Source organism: Hibiscus syriacus, unplaced genomic scaffold (genome assembly GCF_006381635.1).
Source record: "Hibiscus syriacus cultivar Baekdansim isolate YM2019G1 unplaced genomic scaffold, ASM638163v2 tig00111244_pilon, whole genome shotgun sequence".
In the NCBI taxonomy this organism is placed as follows: domain Eukaryota; kingdom Viridiplantae; phylum Streptophyta; class Magnoliopsida; order Malvales; family Malvaceae; genus Hibiscus; species Hibiscus syriacus.
The window spans coordinates 106,984-133,625 of NW_024063033.1; the positions used below are offsets into that span (position 1 = coordinate 106,984).

Sequence of the window (26,642 nt, forward strand, 5' to 3'; positions counted from 1 at the left end):
CTGATTCTTTTTTTTCTTTCGAAAACTCTCTCGTATTTTTTTTCTTTATTTTGTTATCCCTATTTTTTTGGTTATATTGCTATAAATCTCTGTAGATATCTTGTTGATGATTTGTTGGTTGTACATGTATATAGAGGGCCTTCCAGCTGCCATTTTATTCACACAATGGGTGTGAAATTTAAGGGTATTTAGGGAAATTCTAAGGGCACTAAACCCTAGAAATTTCCACTATAAATATCACATTATACCATCCAAAAGAAAGAGAGACAAATACCCTACCACAAAGGCTTGGAGAAAGGTGGCTACAGTTTTTTCCACCATTTCACTCTCCCCCGTCCTAGGTGTACTCCATAGCCATGCTTCACCGGAGCAGCGGCCAGGCCTTCTAGAAACGCTGGTGTGCTAGAACGGTCATGGTGGTGGTCTGATGTCACGACATAGCTCTGTTCTGGGAGTTTTTCTTCCTCTTGTTCTTTATTTATTCTCTTTTAAGGGCTTGTATTTGTTGAATATTTTTGGGATTATATTAACCACACCATGAACTATTTTATTTGGTGTTAGAAATGCTTGGATGATACTTTATTTTACTATTAATGAATGATTAAGTATGCTTTTGTTGAATGTTGGCTTGTTCATTATTTTAATCTTTTGCCTTGACATTGTAAGAGCTTTTGAAAGATTGTCTGGTGCCTTGGCAAAACATTCCTAGTCTTTGTAAGAGCTTTTGAAATATTGTCATTTTTCTAGAAGTTGATACATAATATTCAAAAGAGTTAGGTTAGATCTACATGAACAAGGAAACTGATATGCGGTGGTGAGGTTCTAATATGTGTGAGAGATAATAAGAGGGTTTTATTCACCTAAGAGGGATAAATGCTAAAGTAGATAGGCTAGCGCTACTGTTTACGATGAGGAGTATTGTCGTAGCAACAGTTTGATAAACCAGCTGCAGTTAACGTTGAGTAGTATTTTAGTAGCTATAGTTTATCAGGTTTCGTGGTAAAGATACTCTTGGAACACTGTAGTAAATCTTGTAGGGCAACATAGGCGTAGCATACTAGATCAACCTAGACATAGAATAATTCTTCACCATAGTAAATTCAACGCAAGTTCTCCGTAAGAAGTTTGATTGTGTGAGGTTTTCAATATATATTCGAAACTCAAACATTTTTAGCCTTAGCAACTTTTATATGTTTACTCTTGCATATTTTTTCTTGCCATGACAAAACTTCACTGCTCACTTCACTTCACACTTTTCTTGCCTCGGCATACATTTTCCATATGTTCAAACCATTTGCCACTGCTTATTTTTTCTTTGTGAATACCATGAGACAAGAAGCGTAGGACTAGTTAGTAACACCTAGTTCTAGCTATAGCGATCTTTACAATTTCCCCTCAATCCTGTGGAGACGATAACTCACTTACTACTATATTACTTGCATCGATTGTGTATACTTGCATAGATTTGTGTGCCATAACACACACATTTACATGCGACCATGTTTCTAGGCACCTTTTCTCATTTAAGTCTATCACAGACTAGGTCCCTCCATTACAGGTAATCCTTAACTCTTACGGCTATTAATGAAGTCGAATTTAACCATCCAAAATAGGTAGTATTGATAATCCCTTAAGTATTAGTACCAAAAATAGCTTCTATGTTATCAAAAATTATTCTAGTATCAATACTGTTATTTCTAATACCAATATTACTCTTACCAGTATCGGTACTACTATTATCAGTACCAGTATTACTATATAGTATCAATAATTGTATTGTTCATATAGTATCAGTACTCAAATTTAGAAAAATCAGAAATGGGCTCGGGAATCATTCATAAATCATCCCAAATACTCTAGTTTGATCTCAAGTCGTGTCATAAAGCTTAGGGGGGTTATTTAGGGTCATTTAGCACCATAAAAAACACAATCTTTACATCAAAAACACCATCTAAGCATGGTTCAAGAAAAAACCCCAATATGCTCAAATAGCCAAATCCCCAACAAAGCATCACATTTAGGAAAGCCATAATACAACAGAGGATTATAAATACACTACATTGATTCTAGAATTCCAAATTGAAGCTCATTTCTTATCACACTCACTCCCTTTAGGGTTTTGTTGTTCAACCCCCACTTCCTCTAGTAAAAAGGAAACCCAAGGCTTGAATCTTCAAAACAAGGTTGCTGGAAGGATTATGGACAAATTCGAAGTGTAAAATAAGCATGAAAGGACTCAAAGAACTTACTCTTAGCTATGGCACTTGGAGAGAAAAATTGGAGAGAATAAAATATAGAGAAGATGAAAGTTTTTCATCTTTTGTGGAGTCACCCAACGTCCAAGATCCCCAACAAGATCCTAACTTTAAGCCTCTTTATTAACAATGATATAATTACACTTTTGGTCCCTCATCTTTCTACTATGCAAAAAATCTCCTTTTTATGGTTAATCGGGTCCAATTTACATCCAATTAAGTTCTCACTCGACCCAAAGACGTTAATTACAAACTCCACGTGGCCCGCATACCTTTCGAGTAAACCTAAAAGTACTAATCCAAAATTTTAGATGTTACAGTTAGCTGAGGTTATGGTGCATGGGATGATTAAATTACAAGGTGTGCCTCGATCTATGGTGAGTGATTGATACAGTGTATTCTTGGGTGATCTTTGGAAGGAATTAGCGAGGTTACAAGGTACATGATGAATTCAACCTATCACCCCCAAACCGATTGATAAACTGAAGCGTTGAATAGATGTTTGGAAATGTCTCACAGGAGATGAACCAGCTACATATAGGATCGAAATTGCAATTGATAAGCTGATAGCCATAGGTGGTCTAAATTATTGCAATTGGAATGCAGTTGTATTTTAATAATAAAAGTAATCGTGTCATGAAAGTGGATAGGTGAAGTTCTTTTAATTGTTTAATAGTTGAACGTATATTCAATCTCTCATCTATTTATCATAGTATTCTCATGTACTTGGTTTAATTTTATTTATAAATAGAGTTGTCAATGATCAAATTGAAATAATGAAAAGAAGAAAAAGAAAAATATCATAGAAACCTTGCCTCTCTTCCAAATGCACGCTTGGAATTACGAGTTACATGAGATGAAGAATCGAGTTCCAATATCTCAACCACATCCACACCCCAGAGAACCCAATCTTGTGTAGCAGTTCTATGTGGAATACCATGCGTTACCGAGTTCCTCCACAGTGGTGGTCCGCCGTTGGCTCGCAGCAACTTCCCATTCTTTGCCCTGAACTTCACTTGCATCCGATCATTAATCGGCTCCCATTCGGCAAAACCATCGTTTCCGGATGTTTGCAACACTCTGTTGCCTGCCGTGCCTAGTAGATATGGTTCACCACTTGCGGTTAAGTACTTGTTGTAGATGCTCTTGAGACGGATGAGGCGGCTATTGCCTTCGACGAACTCGACCATCCAACGTGCGTGTTGGGAGGCGCCTTTCCGGCTTTGACGGACTGTTTCCTCGTCTTCGTTGGCGACTAGGTACTTGCCATGATGACTGCGGAGTCTTACAGCTTTAGCTTTGTCAAAGAACTCCATTCTATGTTCTTTAAGGTTTGATTTTGGTATTAATTAAGGAGAGATTGAGAATGGAAAGATGTGTATTGTTATTTATAATTCTTTTTTTTTAATAATTATTTTGCAAGTTGTTAGTTTTAAATTTGTTACTTCCTTTGTTTGAATGCTGTGAAATAAATTCATTTATAAAATCAATTGACTTATAAAAACAAATACAATTGGGAAAGTGGAATTATAATTTCTTTTAATATGAGTAGATTAAGGGTTTTTATTCTTACTTTTAAAAAAGGGCAAAGTACACAAATAGTTATCCGACTATAGGGCGTTGTTTTGTTGAGTCCTCCGACTATTAAAAGTTATAAAATAGTCATTCGATTATAGGGCGCTGCTTTGTTGAGTCCTTGGACTATTAAAAGTTACAAAATTGTCACCCGGCTATTTATATGTTCAAACTCGTCTTTTTCGTTAAAAAAACTGACGACAGTCTAAGTTGAATGTTAATCTGTTGGTCGTGATATGCTAAAATATGATCTCAAAATCTCAAACGACTATCATATTTTAGTCAATAGATTAACATTTAGCTTAGATAACCGTCAATTTTTTTATTGAAAAAGGAAGAGTTTGAAACATATAAATAGTCGGGTGACTATTTTGTAACCTTTATTAGTCGAGGGACTCAACAAAGCAACATCATATAGTCAAAGGATCATTTTGTAACTTCTAATAGTCGGGAGACTCAAAAAAGTAGCGTCCTATAGTTTGGGGATCATTTTTGTACTTTACCCTTAAAATAAATCTTCAAGTTGTTTGTTCAACTCCAGTGATCTCCAAAGTAGAGAAAATCTTCACTTTGGAATGAATTTAAACTTCAGCTCATCTCTAGAGTAGAGTCTGGAATGTGGAGATGTTACAGTGATACTTTACATCTGGCGTAGCACTGTAGCTGCGCTACATAATATATATTTTTTTATTTTCTGATTTTTTATTTTTGTTATTTTTTTTTACTTTCTTTTGTTATTTTCTTTTTCTTTTCCTTTTCTTTGTTACATTATTTTCTTTTATTCTATCTTTTATGTTTTTTATTGTAATTTCTACACAATAAAATAAAAATTATACATAATATAATAAATTCAAATAGATTAAATTGCAAGATAGAAAAAATACATTGAAATTAGATAAATAAATATACTAATAGTTAAATTTTGTGAATAAAGTAGAGTTGGTGGTAATGTAGAGATAGTGTTGAAGATGAATTACTGTTTCATCTTTAGAGTAGAGATAGAGATGCTGTAGAGTAGAGATGAGGGCTGGAGATGGCCTAAACATGTTTTTATTTTTTTATAGGAGGAACAATAGTATATTTCATACATAAAATGAGGGCTAAATGCTTTCATTGGTCTCTGTACTGTATATAAGTTATAGATTTAGTTCACGAAATATAATTTGATCATTTTTAGTTTTTATATCATGTAAAAATTATGAATTTAATCCATATATTCTAATTTGTTTACTTTTAGTACTTGTTCTTTTCAAAATTTGAAATTTGGACCTAACTCAAATAATAATGGTTAAAATAATTCAAATTTTGGTTTTAGTTCCTATAATATGTGCATGTTGTAGATTTAATTCATGTTGTCAATTTAATCATTTTAAGCTCTTATAATTCAATATTTTTCTCATGTATTATTTGGGACATAACTAAAATTTTAAATGTATAAGGATTAAAATTAATTAAATTAGAGTTTATGGACTAAATTAAAATATATGGACTAAATTCACATGAACTAATAGCAGAATTTTACGTCTCTTTTTCACGGGATTGTGGCATCACTTTAAAACGGGGAAAGGACTCGGTACAGTTTGACTTTTGAGAATGAATTTTATTGACTTCGGGAAATTATTAGTTTTCAACTAAATATAATAATATATAAAAAAATTAATCATCTATAATATTATTTTTACATTTATGAATGAATTATTATTTGATAGATTGATGGTCGATTTTTTTAATTTTACAAATAGACCAAGAGAATACCAAATATCTTTATATACTATTTTAAAAAATAAAAAGACTTCAATGTTAAGAGAATGTTATTTTTCTCTTTAACTTTTAAAAAAGAAGAGCTAATTTTATTTAAAATTAGAAAATATTTAAAATTATAATAAATATTTACAATAAAACTCATAAACTAAACACTTAATTGGGATATTCTCCTAAAATCATTAAGAAACTAGCTATACAAAGAAAATGTGAAAACTCATATAGAATAACTCGAACAAAAAATAGATACAAACAAATCTGAATGCTACGGAAAACGAGTCACAATAACAGATTAAACTACTGAAAGACTACCGATAAAATGTAAATCAGAGCCAAACATCATGAGATAACTATCTACGATTACAAGTTGCATATCCAAATCCAATTAGACGGCCCAAAGCTGGAAAGATCAAAGAGATAACAAATAGACTCATCTTGATCAGTTGTGGCATCGTCAAATCCAATCATGAGAAAAATAAATGAAAAACGATCAAAAAAATAAATAAAAAACATGCCACAAGGCAGAAAAAAGCATATTATAAAAGAAGATAAAATCGTGTCATAAAATCATAGTTATTAAAATAGAAGAAATAAAGGTATGAGATAAAAGGAAATATCGTGACGACAATCAGTACTAAGATTGGTGTCGCTGCCTGTTAATATTTTCTTTAACTTTGATTTCTCTTGTTTTAGTTTAGTTCCTCAATTTATCGAATTAGATTAAAATTAATATTTTATTGATAGAATGTATAAATAAAGGGAATTAAATTCATAATTCGGTCTAACAGGTCTTGAACAAAACACGACAACAAACAAGATAACTGATGATGATGATCAGTACAGTAAGCTAAGCTCCATTTTGTGTTCCCATTGCCTTCTTTTCATTCCACTGTTTTAACATTTAAGATTCAAGCAAACAAAGAAAGTTAAACATGGCAGACAGAAAATCAGAAGCAGAATTTCGACAACATAGTAAAAGAAAAGTTAAATTCAAGTGCTAAAAGAGAAATAATAATACCATTTAGTTGGTAGGACTGAAAAAAACAAAAGAAAATTGTAACATTTAATATCATTTCCTTCTTGCTTGTTTAATTGGTTCATAGTTTGTTTCCAATACATGGCTGGTGTTCTAACTATAATCTTCAGCTTTCATTGCCTGCTTCTTCATATCGATCTCTGTTCTTTGCATCCGTTGTGCGCAAACTTCAGTAGGTTTCTTATCTTCTATTTTTCCATTGAAAGAGCTGTTATACTATATTTCCTTGTGACAATCGAATCGAATTCCAATGATCTTTCTTTGTCGAAACAGGAGCACCGTTTACGTCTAAGACCCTTCTTTCCTTTTGTTAGTACAATGGAAGTGTTTGTTGTAATTCTACTGAGGATCTGCAAATTAGGAATCAATTCAAGTCAATGAATGTATCTGCTGCCGGTTGTGCTTCAGTACTTAAATCTATACTCTGCTCGGTAAGGCTTCCATTCAAGTCTTTGTAGTCGATGATAACATGAAATAGCCTAAACGTTCATAGATGTTTGCAGAGATGTGACCAATATTCATCGGAGATCTACCTAATCGAATATGAGCCAAGAGCAGTTCCTTTTCTTTGCAACTCTTCTATTTCAGCAGGTTCAAGCCAATCCCAACATGCCAAGATTGATTACTGTTCGGAAGTTTGGGATAAATGCCACAATGTATCAGTCACAAGTTCTCCTTTTGCACAGATTAGTTCGACTTCTATGTTAACTGAAAATCTTAGTCCTCCAATGATCTATGGTGGTCTAAGGGTTCTTTTTTTGATGAATTTGGTGGTGCTTCTGATGATGGGGCAACATGTTTTAATGGAGGTCTGGTATTGCTAAACAGTTCTGAAAATCTTAGTCCTCCAAGTGGTATTTGTCTTGAGAAAATAGGGAATGGAACCTACCTTAACATGGTGGCTCATCCCGACGGCTCGAACGGTGTCTTTTTGTCTAACCAAGACGGAAAACTTTGGTTGGCAACTGTTCCTGAGCAAGGATCAGGGAAACATTAGGCATTGATGAATCAAATCTTTTTTCTAGATTTAACTGATGAAGTACATTCTAATGGTGCACTTGGATTGATGGGAATGATATTTCATCCCAACTTTCGACAGAACGGACGATTCTTTGCTTCGTTTAACTGCGACAAGGTTCAATGGCAGACTGTCCAGGGAGATGCTCATGCAACACTGATATAGGATGTGATCCTTCAAAATTAAGCTCCGATAATGGTGCTCAACCATGACAATATCATAGTGTTATACCTGACTTCACAACCAATGGTACCACTTCGAATCTTTCCTCGGTAAGTAATCGAACCAGACCGGTAGAAGTCAGAAGAATACTTACAATGGGACTGCCATTCACCACCCACCACGGTGGTCAGATTCTATTCGTACCGAAAGACGGATATTTGTATTTATCATGGGAGATGAGGGAGGCAGTTCCCTTACAACTTCTCACAAAACAAGAGATCTTTGCTTGGAAAGATTACGAGGCTTTCACATAGGGTAGAAACTCATTTCGTCCGGGGCTTATTTATTATATATATTAATATAGTATAGTTTTTGAAAATATTTTTTAAAAAATATAATATATAGATTTTAGAAAACGGTTTTTGAAAATATATAATATATACTTTTAAGAAAATCGGTATAGTTTTGAAAACAATTTTTGAAAAATATATTATATAGTTTTGAAAACGGTTTTTGAAAATATATATATTATATAGTTTTAAAAACAATTTTTGAAAATATATATATTATATAGTTTTGAAAATGATTTTTGAATATATATATATTATATAGTTTTGAAAACAATTTTTGAAAATATATATTATATAGTTTTGAAAACGATTTTTAAAAAATATATTATATAGTTTTGAAAATCAGCTTTTGGAAACAATATATTATATAGTTTGAAAAATAATTTTTGAAAAAATATATATTATATAGTTTTAATTTTTTTTGAAAACATATTATTTTTTAGTTTTTATTATATATCATATTAACATTATTTATTTTTATTATTATTAATATTTTTCCCGATTTTTGTTTTCAGGTCCAGCATCGGTCCAAAAAGGAAGCCCAACCGTGCCTGCAAGCCTGACCCAGCAATCAACCCGGTGGGAGGCCCAAGCGTGCAAGCCCATCAGAAGGGTTTGATTGTTCCAAGCCCTAAGAAGACCAACGGGCGGCGGCGTGCGCGTGTAAATCATGCTCCAGTTAAGTTTCGAAAATCGACCGAGAATTTCGACCGAACAGCCAGGTACTGCACCATCTTGGGATTTTCGGCCACATGAACTACATACAGCCTAGAAAATCGCATAACCGTGGCAACAACCCACGTGAATTCCAGAAATAGCCTCCGACGGTGGGGTATAAATACCCCCATCGAAGCTGTTGATAACATGAAACATACCAGCAAAAAACCCAACAAACAACAATCGATTACCAAACAACAACGATCTGAAAAGCAAAAACAACAAGAACCCAAGCAACAAAATACCAAAGTGCAAGCTACCAGAAAATACCAACACAAAAACAGAGCCAAAGCAAAAGCGAAAATAAAGGAAAACAACCGAAGACAAGAGCCAAAAAAACAAATCTCGAAGCTTTGTTGCATCACGAGCATTCAGAGGTACATAGGAGCATCGTCGGAGAGACAAGGGCACCGGAAAACGAAATGTTTTCCCCCAAAAAGGTAAAAATCAGAGCGTTTCTTTGTAGATCTACGCCAGTGTGGTACCTTTTTGGCCAATCGGGTTTCGAATTGGTGTTAAGAGAGTCGAAAGGAACGTTTTGGTGAATTTTAGTTTTTTTCGGCCGCCGCTCGGATCGGACGACGGGTGGTCGTCGGAAGTTGGTTGACCATGGACCAGTTGGGATTTTGGGGGAGAGAGGTTTAGAGCCTTTTTTTAGAGGAAAGAATTTTTTTTTGTGAATGAATGAAATGTTTTCTTTTGTGATTTGAGGTATTTATAGGGAGGATCTTTGTGTAAATATGAAATTCTTAAATTATTTTCGCAATCCCTATAGTTTTGATTCGGAATTCATTTTGGTCACCTATTGTGAATTTACCTTTGAATTTTGAATTATTTCGATTTAATCCCTGTTCATATTTTTATATTTATGCAATTAAGCTCTCTAACTTTTTTTTCTTACAACCGGTAATTAATGTCAATTTAGTCTTTGATGTTTAGTTCCTTTCAATTTAATCCTTTAATTCTAATTTTCTTTTAAATTTTTTATTCTCTTTTTTATTTTATTTTATTTCATTTTCATTATTATTTCACATTAATTCAATTTATTTTTTTATTTCATCGTATCTTAACTCTAGTATTAATTCCTTTCAATTTCATTTTATTTTATTTTCTCTTTTAAAAAAACTTTTATTTAAATTTTTTATTATTATCTTTAACATCCTCTTTGTTTGTTTTATTTTATTTTATTTTATTTTATCATTTAACATTAATTTAGTTTTTAGGGATAATTTCAATCGGTCAAAGGTAAGCAATTCGAGTTGAATCTTTTAAATTTAAACTTAAATTTTAATTTTTGCAATTAAGACAACCGACAAATGAAAATGGTACCGAAAGGGCAGTTCAAGGTGCTAATCCTTCCTTAACTATAACCGACTCTCGAATCCGACATATTTTTGGTAAAACGCATATCAAGTAAGAAGGTGTCCGATCAACCTAAATATTTTTTTAAAAATGATCAGTGACGGCTCTAACGTGTTTTATTTAAGTTGAAGTCCAATTTTGAGCCCACTCGAAAGACGGTTACGACACAGAGATACCAGACCAAGTTAAGTTTTGCCATCAAATTTCCCTTACAAGACCAGAATTTCAGACAAAGTGTGATCTGATGTTCCAAGTTTATCAACCCTGCAGGTGCAGAAGATATCAGTGAACTTCATCTATGGGGAAATTATTTAATTCCTAAAGATAATCCATTTCATGAAGATAACGAAAAGCTACCAGAAATTTGGGCCATGGGATTTCGAAATCCTTGGCGGTGCAGTTTCGATTCCGAGAGGCCTTTTTACTTCCTATGTGCAGACGTTGGTCAGGTTTAGTTTCCCTCCGGAGCTTAATTACCTATGTTATTCGAATTGTGGATGTCGAATACGAGTATGTATCTGATACGAATATGTTTATATCTTCGATCGTATAAAAGGATCGATACGAAGAGGTGGATATAGTGACAAATGGAGGAAACTATGGCTGGCGAGTTTACGAGGGACCAATTTTATACAACTCATTTGTTGCTAATAAATCTTCAAACCTCATAAATGCAAACTTCCCAGCTATTGTATATAACCATTCTTCTGTTAACATAGTTGAAGGATCTGCAGCAATCACTGGTGGCTATTTCTATAGATCCATGACTGATTCATGCTTGTATGGACGGTGAGTTAACTCAAATCTTCCCTATCCTCTTGACAATATCTTATACATACATATATATATATATATATATGCAGATATGTATGGTGATGAAGTTTGGGCTGGTTTTGAAAACCCAAAGGGTAGCGGAAACTTCACAACAACTCAGCTTCCCCGTTGAATGTGCTAATGACTCACCTATGCAATCCAATGCTGCTCAGCCTGAGTCAACATCTTCAGCATTAGGGTTCATACTCTTTTGGCCAGGATAATAACAAAGACATCTTCTTGTTGACCAGCAATGGCGTTTATAGAATTGTTCGTCCGAGTCGGTGTAACTACACTTGTTCTAGGGAAAATGGTGCTGGCCTGGATCTGGTGTTGATCCTCCTTCATTAGGAAGCAAGTTTAGCAATCCTCTAACATTGCAACTCTTGCTTTTTCATTGTGTTTCGATCTTTGAATTGTTGAGGTTTCTCTTCTAAGTTCAGCAAAATATGGTGTTGATTTCCTCAGTTTCGCATATCAAGGTCTTTGAAGTTACTAATCCTCCATACAGTCCTTTGATTTAATCATTATCGATTCCATCACCGACAAACTTTGTTACATAATAGTCAAGTCAATTTATTTTATCGACTTACAAACATATATCATAATTCTAAACCCGACACTCATATTCATTAAGGATAAACGAGCATAAGGATTTGATTTCTCTCTAATCCTCTCTCACATACTATTTTTCGTATTTAACTCGTTATTTTTTATAAAAACCCTCGATTACATTTTTTTTGGTCTAAATTAGAAAAATAAACTATTTACGATCGTTACATTCTAAATCTTACAGCAATAAATTTTTTTTTGGATAAGTTAAATTTTTATTATCCAAATAAGAGAAAGTACAATACAACTCAATCAAAGAAACCTAATTACAACAAAAGAATGGTTAACCAATTACCCAATTGGTACAAAGTTGCATATTAACAAAATCATGTCTGTTAAGTTCTCTATTCCTAAGTAGAGAACCAAAAATCTCCTTAATAGCAATGAGCAAATCATCCATAGTTCTAGCTCTACCTTGAAATAGGCGTCTATTTCTTTCTTCCCAAACAAAGTAGATGAAAGAGCTCCAAGCAATCTTCAAAATAGAGGAAAGAAGAGATTTACCTTTCCAACAAGAAATAGCCCAAGCAAGCTTTATATCCCAAGACATATGAGGCTTGGTTAAGAGTGAAAGATGCAGAATTCTATTCCAAAGAGAATAAACCATAGCACAATCAACAAATAAGTGATTTCTTGTTTCAATGCCCTCATTGCATAAAACACAAGAACCTTCAGTAGTTATCCCCATTCGAATAAGTCTTTCCCGAGTGGGGAGTCGATCAAGAATAGTTATCCAAGTGATGATACTGAATTTTGGGACATGGAGGGAAAACCAGATTAGTTTGTGCCAAGGAACTTTTTCCTTTTTGATACGAATCTCATTCCAAATATCATTGCTTTTAATAATTCTTGCATTGAGAATAGGGATAGCCTCAGCTTTCATGTTGAGCAAACTGTTAAAACAGTAGCTATAAGTAGCATTGGTAGGCATCTGAAGAAAATCCTTAGATTTAATAACATAGGTGTAAATCCATACAATCCATAAGGATCCTGCACCAGCAAGAAGGTTACGGATAAGTTGAAACATGCAGACTTTATTCCAGGTTTTTAAGTCTTTAAGACCCAACCCGCCTTCAGATTTAGGGCAGAAAATGTTGCCCCAGCGTACTCTTGCACCATTGGCAGCAGAGTCAGTGCCTTTCCATTGGAATCTAGAACAAAACTGGTTAATCTTATTGATAACACCTTGAGGAAGCAGAAATTGTCTGCACCAGAAGTTTGCTATACTTTGGAGGACAGTTTTGACAAGTTCAAGTCTTCTTGCATAACTAAGATGTTTCCCATACCATTGATGAATCCGTAATCTGATTTTGTCAATAAGAGGAGTACAATCTTTAGCAGTTAGTTTTCTGGTGACAAGTGGGACCCCAAGATATCTCACTGGGAGAAGTCCATTTTTGAATCCAGTAGAATTAAAGATATTGTGAAGGTTCCTTGGAGAAATTCCAGAAGCAAAGAAATCAGATTTGGCTGCATTAAGATGAAGTCCTGACATTTCATAGAATTTGTTAAGGACAGTCATAACTCCTATGACTGATTCTAAGTTTCCTTTACAGAAAATGAGGAGGTCATCCACAAATGTTAAATGAGTGAGTCCAAGTTTTTTGCATTTTGGATGATATCCAAATAAGCCTCTGGTAGCCGCAGTATTTAGCAGATTAGAAAGGATGTTCATGGCAAGAAAAAAGAGGATAGGTGATAGGGGATCACCTTGTCTAAGGCCACTTTCACCTTTGAAATAACCTATTAAAGAACCATTAAGAGAGATAGAGTATCTAGCTTGAGTGAAGAAAACTTTGATCCAAGAAGAGAATTTAGAAGGTAGATTTATGGCTTCAAGAATTGAAGAGATGAACCCCCAATGAATAGAATCAAATGCTTTTTGGAGATTAATTTTAATGGCACATCTTAGATAACTATTTTTTCATTCCATAGCCTTTGACAAGTTCTTGGGCAAGAAGAGTGTTGTCAATGATATTTCTTCCTTTGACAAAGGCTGTTTGGTTAAGGGTGATGATTCCAGGCAGAATAGAGGTCAATCTTTTAACCAAAATCTTGGTGATGGATTTATAAATGGTTGTGCAGCAAGATATTGGTCTATAGTCTTTAACCTTGCTAGGATTGGAACTTTGTGGGACCAAGGCAATAATGGTTGAGTTAAAGGCTGGAAGAAGAGAGGAAATGCTAAAGAAATATTTGACTGCTTTGATGACATCCTCACCAACCACTGACTAGCAGAATTTAAAGAAGAAATGAGTGAAACCATATGGACCAGGTGCCTTGTCATTACCTTGACTAAAAATAGCATCTTTAATTTCCTCAGAAGTGATATATTTGTCCAGTTCTGCAGAATTTTTAGGAGACAGATTATATTGAAGAAGGTTTTTAAAAAATTGATGGTCACTGTCTCTGACTAGTGGGTCAGCCTTTCCCAAATGGTTTTTGAAGTATAGAATGATTTCAGAGGAAATATCATCAAAAGTCTCAAGTCTACAACCTTGTTCATTCTCTAAAATTCTTATTGTATCTCTTTTGTTCTTGGAAGCAATGACAGAATGATAGAATTTTATGCATTTATCACCTTTCTTAAGCCATTGAACTTTGGCTTTCTGCTTTAAAATTGATTTTCTGCTGCTTCAAGGGCTGACAATTCAGTCTGTAGTCTTAGTTCAGAGTCAATGGAACCAGTTTTGTGCAGAGTAGAGAGTTGAAATTGTTCAAGTTCAACTTTCTTTTGCTTGACCCTTATGGAAATATTACTAAAACATTCTTTTTTTAAAGTCTTTAGACTGATTTTCAATCTTTTAAGCTTGAGAAACAGAGACATCATAGGGTTACTATGAACAGGTTGCTGCCAAGAATTATGGACTTCATGAAGAAAGTTTGGATGTTTGGTCTAGAAATTAAAAAATTTGAAGGGTTTAGGGTGATTAGCAGGAGAATCCTTGTTAATCCAAACAATGGCCATGCAGTGGTCAGATGGTCCAGGGGATACAAATTCCACAAAAGAGTTTTTAAAAGTTGTGATCCAATTGGAATTAACAAGCACTCTGTCAAGTTTCCTAGCAAGGAATGAGTCTTTGTTTATTGCTCCAGGTGAATGTAGGAACAAAGAAAGAGCGATCTTGAAGGAGAAGGTCAATGATAGTATCTTGGAAATCTTTCATATCAATGGAGACAAAAGGACCTATAATGTCATGATCAGAGCTTTCTGAAAGGTGAAGAATGATGTTAAAATCACCTCCAAGGATCCATGGAAAAGAACCAATTCTAGAATCAAGGTCTATTAAGTGTTTCCATAGAAGCCTTCTTTGAGAACCATCATTATAGCCATAGATTGCAGTAATATAAAAAGGTTGACCTTGAGAAAGACCTTTGACAGTGATACTTTGGGCAGTAGAATGGCATAAAGAGAGATTAAGGCCTTTAGTCCAAAGAAACCAAATTCTTCCATTAGAAGCAGAATCATAGTTAGTGAAGCAGTTCCAGTTGCTAAACTTAGACATGAATAACTCATCAAACTTATCAGATTTAACCCTAGTCTCAAGCAGGCAGAGAATATCAATTTTGTAAAGAATAGTTCTTTGTAAAACTTTATTTTATTTTTGAGGATTGTTAAATCCTCTGGCATTCCAGAAGCTGATGATCATTGAGAAGAGGAGCCCAGATATTTCCCAATTACACTTTCTGAAAGACTTTTAGCTTTAATTAGATGTTATTTCTTTTTGTTTTTGAGGTCTTTGATCAATAAAGCTACACCCAAAGAAGCAGACCTTGGTTTTCTATTAAGATCCTCCAAGGAGGAAGAAGTTTCATCAATTGTGCTAAAAACCTCAAATCTGTTAGAGGATCCTTTGAGAGTATTCTTTGGTTTAGTCTTGACAAGTCTTCCTCTGCCTCTTTTTGGAAGAGAAGCAGATTTCTTTCCTATTCCAGAAGGTGAAGGAGAAAGAGGACCTACTGCAGGGGGGTCATTATCAATGATTGGTAAAGATTCCTCTGATGTTGTAAGTAAGGATGAAGATTGATCATTCGCAACAACAGTGTCTGAAAGGCACAAAGAAGGATTTGGTGGTTCTTTACAAGAATCAGAATTAATTTTGTTTGGATTTTCGGAAGCTCGAATCGACAACCGGAATGGTTTGCAAAGATGGGTCAGAACGGTTTTGTGTTTAGGGAGTAAGGAGATTGAAAGATAGAGAATTGCCATGTGATTTATAGTGGTTCGACTTTCTCAATCAAAGTCTAAGTCCACTACCTTAGCTCCTCACCAAGGATTTTCCAATAAATTCACTAATTTGTTCTTTCTTTTGAGGATAAAGAGTAACCTTACAAACTCCCTAGTTTTTCCGGGCTAACCTAGAACCTTTCCCTAGCTTTTACACGGGCTAAGCTAGAACCTTTCCCCTTTACAAAAGGATAAAAGATGTAAACAAGAAAACCTCTCTAAGGTAGGTGTTAACAAGATTTAGCTCACAAGAACAAATTATTTACAAGAGAAAGATGAAATAAGAATGAAAAACTCTTCTCTTGTATTTGATTGCTTGGATAGTTGTTCTCTTACTTCTTCAAGTGTCCTTAGCTTGTATTTATAGCTTGGAATGTGTTTGAAGTCGTATATAGCCGTTGGGGATGTTTTGGAGCCGTTTGGAGATGAGAATCCATTAATAAAATAGCTTGGAGCGTGGGGGAATCGATACCCCCTCATAGGGAATCGGTTCCCTAAGTGTAAAATTCAAATATTTGACCGTTAAACAGGGGGAATCGATTCCCTCCGAGCATTCTGTTTTTCTTGGAGCCAAACCATTCAGGGGGAATCGGTTCCCTATGAGCAATCTGGAATTTTTGGCTTTGAAATGGTTCGAAATACTTTTTAAAATTGTTTTGAAATTATTTTAAGATTAAAACTTAATTTTACACTTGCGTAAGGATTAAAAATGACATTTGAAAAATTTGGAGTAATATTTTGATATTCGAATAATTACATCGATTATACTTAGAAAATCTTTTGTAAAATATTAAAATTAATTAAACTTAATTTGTTATATCGAAAAATAAAAATGTTTTCAACAGATTTGGGTTGAGAGAATCCCTTCAGGAACCAGGGAGGATGAAGAGGGGTCCTCAATGGCTGAAGAGGAATTAACAGGTTCCTTTGAAGAATCACAATCTTTTGTAAGATCAGATTGAGAATTGTCATGAGTAGAACCAATATGAACATGAATGTTGTTAGGAGCTAAAGGAAGAGAATCTTCTTTCTTTCTCCAGACTTGAGAAGGATTAGAAACAACAAAAGTTTTAGCCAAACATCCTTTATCATTATGACCAAAAGTATTGTATCGTTTGCAGCTTGAAGGGAACCAAGGTACTTCTATGTAGACAGAAGTAGATTGGCCATTAGCAAGGATCACATCAATGGTTTTAGGAATTTTATCCTTTACTCCTACCTCCACACAGATTTTAGCAAATTCTAATCGTGGCTTTGAAGCTGTGATAGAATCCATCGAAAGAGGGATTCCTATTGCACTAGCAATATAACTTAGACCCTCTTTTAAAAAAATTCAAGCGAGACATTATACAAATGAACCCATAAGGGAATGCGAGAAAGATCAAAGTGCAGTCTAGTTGAGTTAGGTTCCCATTTCCTTAATATTAAAGGATTGTTTAATATGTGCCAAAGACCATTTTCCATAACCCAATTTCTTGCAGAATCAGAATTGAAAGAGAATAGATACAAGTTCCTGCCTGCGAAACTCACCTGGACGTGAATCCCCATAGATGGGTTATTCCATAGATTATCAATCATCCTCTGCATAGTAGTGAAATTAAGAGCAGCCCCAAGGAATTGACCCACGAGAGATGTCCTCTATTCGGCAATCCCAGTTTCATAGACTTCTGGAGAAGGCTGAACGATGGGGTTGGAATCGCGAGATTTTGGTGGGAAGAATTGAAGCTCGTACCCCTGTTGACAGCCGAAAAGCTTTCTCCAATCCATGAATCTGAGAAGAAAACAACACCCAGATAGAGAAAAAGGAGTGATAATAGTGGGTGAGGGAAAGAGGACGCCTGAGAAGCACCGACGACCTAGTATCTATTAGTCATGCTAACGTACGCCCAGAGAAAACAAGCTATCGTATGCCCAACTTTATTTTTTTTCATATTTGCTTTTCAATAAAATTTTAGTTTTGACAAGGTTTGATAAAACTATACATGATGTTCAAATTAACTATGAGTGCATGAACCTAAATTTTTTATATCATGTAAATTATCTTTTAAATTTTTTTAAAATTAATAATAATATATAAATATTAAATATATTATTTATTAATTAAAATTTACCTTATTCAAAAAATCTATTAATTAATCTATGATCAATATGATAAATACTTTACATACAACTAAAATAAAACTACTCGAATAATTAGATAACTAATAAAATAATCTACATATAATAAACCCATCTTTTACCATTACACCACACCTTCAACCAAATATGTTAAACTTTTACTTAATGGGGTAAAATACATAAATGGTATCCCACTGTAAGGTGCTATTTTTTGTTGAGTCATTCGATTATAAAAAGTTACAAATTGATCTCTCAACTATAGTGTTGAGCTGGACGATAACATGCTGATTGAAATATAACAAAATCATATTTTAATGATGTCTAGTGCCACCGCTGTTGCTTTCAAGCACTGACTCTATGGCATAATGTTTCAAGCACTTGCTCAATGACATAATGTAAATGGAAAGTCGATTAAAAAAATAACTTATGGGCTCATATTTTATCATATATCAGTAACAAATTAACGTCCAGCTCAATCGACTGTCAATTTTTTAGCAGAAAAGAACGATTTAGAACATATGAATAGTCAAGTGGTCATTTTATAATCTTTAATAGTTGAAAGACTAAACAAAACAATGTCCTATAATTAGAGGACCATTTTATAACATTTAATAGTCGAGACTCAATAAAACAACACCCTATAATTGATATTCTATTTATGTACCTTACCTACTTCATATCATAAACAAAATTTAATCATAAAAATAAGGGTAAATTACACATTTAGTACCTAAAATATCAATTTTGATCCATTTTAGTACCTAAAATATCAATTCTGGTCCATTTTAGTACCTAAACTTTTACTTTTTTTAAAATCATACCAGCATTTAGTTTTGGTTTCATTTTAGTGCCTACTCGTTGAAAACTTAACGGGTGATTTGCACGTGGCACCTTTTTTATAGGTAAATTGCATCATTCATCACTCAACTATCTTCTCACTCCTACTTTGGTCAATAAAGTTTAATTTTTTTTAATTTAATTACTTAACTTTCAAATTACTCCTAATTTAATCACTCTAATTTCCAATTTATTTTTCATTTTTAATTATATATTAATAAATGTCATGTCACAAAAAATATTAATAAAATAAAATAGAGTGATTAAAATATGAGCAATTTGAAAGTTATAGTTAAATTAAAAAAATTAAACTTTAGTACCAAAATAAGAGTAAGAAGGTAGTTGAGATATGAATGATGCAATTTACCTATAAAAAATAGGCCATTAAGTTATTAAGTTTTCAACGGTAAGGTACTAAAATAAAACAAAAACTAAACATTTTGTATGCTTTTGAAAACGAAACAAAACTGCTAGTTTAAAAACTATACACGAATTTTTTTCCTAAAAATAAGGGTAAAGTATATAAATGGTCACTGAACTTTTTAGATGCTTGCATTTAGGTCCCTCAACTTTTAAAGCTTGTAATACAGTCACCAAACATTTAGTTCGTTTGCAATATGGTCCTCGATGTAACGGCTGTTTCACTGCCATTAGGGTAAATTATATAAATGGACACTAAACTTTTTAGGTGCTTGCTTTTAGGTCCCCCCAATTTTTAAAACTTGCAACACAGTCATCAATTATATTCTAAAACCCAAATTCCAAAATGTTTTAATTACATTCTAAACCTCAAATTCCAAAAATAATTCAATTACATGCCCAACCCCAAATTCATAAACCATTCTCAAAATCTTCCATAACAAATTAAACTTGAAGCAATAACCTTAAACCCTCAAAACATAACCCTAAATGCTAAATTTCCCCACAACATAATCAACAACATTTAGTTCATTTTGGGTCCATAACAATAAGTGATTATGTTGGGTTTAGGATTTAAAAGTTAGATTTAACCAACTATAAGTGAACAATACTCAATTCGATTCGAAAAAAAAAATTATTTTTCGACTTGAATTGATTCAAAAAAATTTGATACAAATTGACTTTGAGTTGTAATTTCATAAACTCAACTTAAAAAAAATTCAAGTTAAAATCGAGTTGTATTGAATATCTCAAAATGTTTAGTAATTAGTGGATTAATTTTTACGTTTGAGTCAAGTCCCTTGACTCTGTATGATATATGTATATCATATATGGGAAAAATACGAAGAAATATATGTATTGTATATGGTTAAAAAAACTATTTAAATTATAATCAAATAATATTATAGTATTATAAATATTTATAATTAAATTTAAACAAAAACTCGAAGATTCAATTCTACTTGATTTAAATTTTATAAACTCAAATAGAAAAAATTTCTAGTCAACTATTTTATAAACTGAACTAGAATCAAATAATATTAAAATATGATAAATATTTATAATTAAATTTAAACAAAAACTCAAATTGAAAAAATTTCGAGTTAACTATTTTATAAACTAAATTGAGTATTTAGGTTCAACATAACCCTAAAACCTAAACCCAACATAATAACTTATTGTTCACTTATAATTGGTTAATTTTTTTTGAAATAATTATGTTTTGAGGGTTTAGGATTGTTGCTTTAAGTTTAGTTTGTTATGGCAAATTTTGAGAATGAATTATGAATTTGGGGTTGAGCATGTAATTAAAGTATTTTGGAATTTGAGGTATTTTGGAATTTGAGGTTTAGAATGTAATTGATGAATGTATTGCAAGTTTTAAAAGTTGGAGGACCTAAATGCAAGTGTTTGAAAAGTTTAGTGACTATTTATATAATTTACCCTAACGGCTGTTACGTCGGGAATCATATTACAAACGAACTAAATGTTTGGTGATTGTATTGCAAGTTTTAAAAGCTAAGAGACTTAAATGTAGGTATCTGAAAAGTTCAGTGACGATTTAATACTTTACCCTACAAATAATATATAAAAATGAAATAAAATCATCAAGCTTACACGGAAAAAAAATCTAAAAGTCCAAAAGCAATAGACGAGAAATCAGGGGGGAAAGGCGTTCAGTTTCAGGGACACCAGTCTCGTTTTCGCCATTAAAATTGCTTGTAGCTAACCACAAAAGTGACTGAAACTTAGAATTTGCTTCCAAATCATAATCTTCACCATAGATCTTAGCCAAAGTATCAGCAATTACACCTTCTCTCAATCCATACCCTAAAACCAACATCTCTTTAATCCCAACCAAATCAAATACTTCTTCCAACAATATCCCACCTGCAACAATGGACTCTTCTCTTTGAAATTCCATCTCTCTCCTTTCTGCAACAACACACTCTCAACAACACTCTTTACTTTCTCTTTACTAAGCCTCCAATCCATCAGTTTACAGTCCTTGAAAAAGGGTTCCTTCTTTAAAAGATCCATTCCATGTCCTTAGGAACCTGCTCTTTCAATGGCTCTTACTGTCCCTGATGAACCCACTGCTATTTCGAACCCCAAAGTTTTAACTTTCTCGATTAACCCATATTTCTTCACTACTTTTCGAGCGTATTCTCTCATTTTCTGAACCTTTTCACCTTGTTTATCTTTATCCCCGAATTTCTGTTGTGTCAAAGTTATATGACCGAGTTTTAAAGACATGGAAAAGTCGACCTTTCCGCGGCGAACTCGGTTGATCCACCTCCGATGTCAATGCTCAAGACGGAATGGTCGAAAACAGGAAGGAACTGAAGGGAACCAAGGTAAGAAAACGTGGCTTCTTGTTCACCTTACAAGACTTCGACGTTGAAACCGGTTGTTTCAGCGACTGCGTTAATGAACTCGGCCTTGTTTCGGGCTTCCCGGACGGCCGATGTGGCGACACAACGATTGTGGAGAGATGGGACCTTATGGGATTTAAGGAGTTTTTTTAATTTTTTCGAGGGATTTGAGAGAGAGGCGTTGGGAATACGGGGAGATGGTGGAAGAAGGCGAGTCACGGCATAAAACGACAGGTTCTTTGAGTTTTAATATAGGAAGGAATTTGCCCGGTGGTTGAACTTCGACTATGAGAAGCTTGAAGGCATTGGTGCCCATATCAATGGCGGCAAATAGATTGTCAGCCATGGCGGAAAAGGGTTTTCTTTTCTTTGTTTTCTTCTCCTCTTATAGTCGATTGAGATCTCTTCGTTTCAGGATTCTATGTCTTGACGGAGACTCGAGTACGTAACTAGTGGTTCGTGTTAGTTTAGTTTCTTTGTTTAATTTAATTTGAATTTGATTAAATTATTAGTTAGGGTAGTATACGAATGATCCCGAGTATAGAGTTTAGTTAGGGTAGTATTTTGTTAACTATTTCGATCATTAAAAGTTATAAAATGATCATTTGATTATTCATATATTATAATAATCATTTTTCATTAAAAAATTAACGGTTGTCTGATATGAACGTTAACATGTTGGTTGAAAAACGATAAGATCATATTCTAATAATATCTACTGATACCGTTATTGCTTTCAAGTACTGTTTCGATGTCATAATGTGTGTGTTTTTTCAAACTTAAGACCTCAAAGGAAAACCTATAAATATAGCCACTCGAACTTAGTTAACAATATTCTCTCTAACGAGTGAAGCTACTATTACTTTAGTCCAAAAATCTTAACCGTTACAATAGCAACATTTTAAATATATATTCGGTCTCTGATTTTATACTCATTGTTACAACATCTAATCTTACCTCTATAACAATTCATATCATTAACACTGTTATTTTCAATCTCAAGAGAATTAATCTTCTTAACTATTTATGAGATATTTTCTCCTTTGCAATTAAGAACTTGAAAAGCATTTTATGCTTCCAAGGCTTTCCTGGAGAAATAATTTGTGAAGGAAAATTTTGGTGATTCAGTGCATCAGGAAAGCCTTGAGTTTTCAAGCATAGCCGCGCATGAGTTTTATAAACAAACCCTCTTTTCCCCTTCTCCTGTTTCAGCATGTTTCCTGTATAGAATTGCACACCAATCTGATTCGTATACAGTTTCATAATTCTCCCAGACTTCTTTTCCTTCACTATTGCTGTTTTCTTCAGCTTTAGGGGATCGTTCGGTCAGTCGATGATGTAGTTTGTCGTAACCTTTCCCCCGATCGTCTGCGGTTTGAGGAAATCGTATGGAGTTCCTCGTACGGTCAAAATTACGCCTGTCGGGATAAGGTTTTTGTCGACAGGCGTGACATGGGAGGCGAAAATCTGGACTTGTTCGGACAAGATGTCACCACTGTCATGGTTACCAAGGTTCCAATATGTATGTTGTGCTAGATTCACAGGGGTAGCCTGTTTTAATTCCCTGGCCTTCATCATCTCTCTGAACCGGTTATCCGATCGGAGGAGGTACTCGACGGTGACTCTAATTTCACCCGGAAATCCTGTAGAAAAGAAAATATTTGAATACTTAAGTTTAAGTAACTGCGTCTGCAAAAAATATGTGTATGTTTATGACAGAAAATAATCATGTTTGTCAATCATTTTCACCATCTTTGCTATCATAACCGAAGAGAAGGGAGGGTTCATCAGAATCATTCTTAATCTTCCTCACTTTTCAGATAACATCAGAGAATCCTTTAGGACCACCTAAAATTTTCCATCAAATTACAACACAAAGTATCATAGCAGCAAGCAAAGAATTTCGGATAATATGTTTTATCAGTAAATATTTAAGAGATTAAGTTTACCGTGAAGTGTGTTATTCCCATAATTTTTCGGCAGTTTATATTGAGCTCCATTCAAAGAACTTGCACCTCCGATTCGATTCGCGACCCGTCCGACGATGGATCCGAAGTCCGACTATGGATCCAAAGTATATCGTATCGTTCTTTCGATGTTTATGTCAAGTCATGAGTAAATAGAAAAAAAGTGTCTAACTATCAAATGAAGCGTTTGAAAAGGTGAAAGAACTGCAAATTGTTTCATTTAGGGATTTAAATAGTAGTTTGCTAGCAGTATAGTAATAGTGACGGCATTCGAAATCGCTATTGCTGGAAATAACAGTGTGAAATGAATTCACAACTGTTACAATCATATTGTATTTATCGCAGTTGCGGATATAATAAATGTTAATTGCAACCACGGCGAGTATTAAGTCATGATTTTCTTTAAATTCGCACAAATTATAAAAAGGTAAAGTACACAAATGGTCCCTCAACTTTAGAATATTATATTGAGTCATCAACTATTAAAAGTTACAAAATAATCACCTGACTATTCATTATATTCTAAACTAGTCATTTTTCGTTAAAAATTTGACGACCGTCTGAGATGGGTGTTAACCTGGTAGTTGAGATATAATAGTTGTTTAAGATTAGGAGACCACATTTTATCATATCTCAGTCAGCAGGTTAACATTCAGTTAGATTGTCGTTGATTTTTAACCAAAAAGGATGAGTTTGAAACATATTGAATAGTTGAGTGATCATTTGTAACTTTTAATAGTCGAGAGCCTTAAAAAGTAATTCCCTATAGTCGAGGGATTATTTTGTAATTTTTAATAATCAAGAGACTTACTAAATTAACATCTTATACTCAAGGGACTATTTATGTATTTTACTCTATATAATATAATAATTTTAATTGTTGCAACAAACTTTTTGTAACGAAATAATAACAAAAATAACGATTTGTTATTGTCGCAGGTCAATTACCGGTTAAATTAATATCTATCCATTATTATTGGTATGAATATGCTTCACACTATTTTCGGAAGTTGCCAAAACTGTTATATAACGGCCGTGATACCATTGTCGGTTCATTATTTAAAGGGTAAAGTATAGTAATGTTAACTGAATTTTTCTAAAGCTTTCATTTAGGTCCCCCAACTTTTAAAATTTGCAATACAATCCCCTAACATTTAGTCCATTTGCAATATGGTCCCTCAACATTTAGTCCATTTGTCAATATGGTCCCTGATGTAACTGTTGGGGACCATATTGCAAACAGACTAAATGTTGGGGACTGTATTGCAAGTTTTAAAAGTTAAAGAACCTAAATGAAAGCTTTAGAAAAGTTCAGTGACCATTACTATACTTTACCCTAATAGTTAATATAATGATATAAGAGAAGCCAACGAACCTCCTCTTCCCTCTCTTGGATCTGAATATAACGATGTATTCTAAGCAAAAATATCTCAAACCTCAAACCCTCGCACTACCACAGAACCCCTACAGTGTGACCAAAACTTTTAGGATCTTCCACTTGATCATCAATGGAGTCCTTCACTGCCACGAACAACGACGGAGAAGAAAACATTAATTCCTCGTCTCGCTCTTTCGACGACGATGTCTCAAACAAGGGAGCCCACAGTTCTTCCTCTTTCCCTCCTCCACAAGCTTTCCCTTACGATGATCTCACCGCCGATACTACTACTTACATCGCTCACAACCACATGCAGTAGGAGTCACAGTCAAAACCTTGGGTATATTGTCAATAACAATAACAACACTGATAATAATATCGACAATTTTAACGAGCAACCTTCGCCGGACGTTTATGGGTTCTGGTTTTCGGCGCCCAACGCTGAGTTCATGACCTCTTTTGGAGGGTTTGCGATGGATGGTAGTGGTAGTGGTCGTGGTCATGATGTTGATGGTTTTTTCGGCTTTGAAGGACCAATGTTGCCTCCGCCTGATCAGATGCAAAAGGAAAACTTCACGCGACGCGAATGGCGCCGGTTTGTTTCGTTTTCCCTTCTTTTCGTAATATCTCATTTCATTAATTGTTTTTAAATTCCTTCCGGTGCAGCTTAAACGCCATTCATCTGGAGGAGAAGGGGAAAAGAGAGGAAGATGCGAGATCAGATAATCACCGAAGTAGATGAGTACAAGCGATTGTTTTACGAGAAAAGGAATCAGAACTACGAAACTGATAAGGCTAACAATAGAGAAAGAGAGAAGGTAGAAGAAACAAGCATTTGTGGTTATCCAAATTCTCTTCACTTGTTTACGAGGCTGAAGATCTGAACTGATCTTTCGTGTTGTTGATATGCAGCTATACTTAGCTAATCAAGGCAAGTTCCACAAAGAAGCTCACTTGCATTACTGGAAAGCAATAGCTGAGATCATTCCTCGAGAGCTGGCGAATATCGAGAATAAGAGAGGAAGGAAAGACTCCGATAAAACTCATTCGGCGTCGGTAATTCATGGTCCAAAACCGGGGAAACCAACTAATCTTTCGAGAATGAGGCAGATTTTCGTTAAGCTTAAACAGAATCCTCCACCTCATATGATCCCTCCACCCAAACATGGCAAAAACGGAAAGGAAAATAAAGATGAAAAGGAAAGAAATGACGCCAAGAATGGGAAAGGTTCAAAAGCAGCAGATTCTGCTGGAGAAAATAAACCCGCTTCACTAGGGAAGGATACTGCTGCTACTGCTAATGTGGCATTGGACAACCAAAACCGGAGACTTCATCTTCGGCTGAGGCTGATAACAAAGTGAAACCCAATCCTGATGCTTCCAAGTGATGCCAAACCTTGATTTCCCCATTTTTTTTGGTTTTATTTTTGAGTTTCGGTTAGCTATTCCCAGTGGATAATAAGAGCTAACAGAGAGACCTTGGATGGGATTTTGAGTCTGCTACATCATCTGTACAAATTCTTTCTTGCCTTCTGATTTGATTTTGAAATTGGAGGGAAGCTTGTTGCTAGTGCATGCTTCACCTGTTATGACATTATTAACAAGCGCTTTTTCTTTGTTCAGTATTACATTCATTGAGGTCATTTTTTTTGGATAAT

General features: G+C 34.2%; 2 protein-coding genes and 3 pseudogenes across 2 annotated transcripts; 2 read left to right on the forward strand and 3 right to left on the reverse strand.

The window, feature by feature from the left end:
- Positions 1-3,055: 3,055 nt before the first annotated feature.
- On the reverse strand, positions 3,056-3,592 carry LOC120157333. Its single transcript, XM_039168496.1, has one exon. The coding sequence runs from the start codon at positions 3,569-3,571 to the stop codon at positions 3,056-3,058; it is 516 nt and encodes a 171-aa protein (XP_039024427.1). The 5' UTR covers positions 3,572-3,592.
- A 3,116-nt stretch (positions 3,593-6,708) lies between these two features.
- Positions 6,709-11,486, forward strand: LOC120157335 (annotated as a pseudogene).
- Positions 11,487-20,894: 9,408 nt separating this feature from the next.
- On the reverse strand, positions 20,895-21,985 carry LOC120157336 (annotated as a pseudogene).
- Positions 21,986-22,965: 980 nt separating this feature from the next.
- On the reverse strand, positions 22,966-25,158 carry LOC120157337 (galactose mutarotase-like). Its single transcript, XM_039168497.1, has 2 exons — positions 25,089-25,158; positions 22,966-23,282 (listed from the first exon to the last, which is right to left on the reverse strand). Exons 1-2 carry the CDS (start codon positions 25,156-25,158, stop codon positions 22,966-22,968), a joined length of 387 nt encoding a protein of 128 aa, XP_039024428.1.
- Positions 25,159-25,187: 29 nt separating this feature from the next.
- On the forward strand, positions 25,188-26,372 carry LOC120157338 (annotated as a pseudogene).
- Positions 26,373-26,642: the final 270 nt, after the last annotated feature.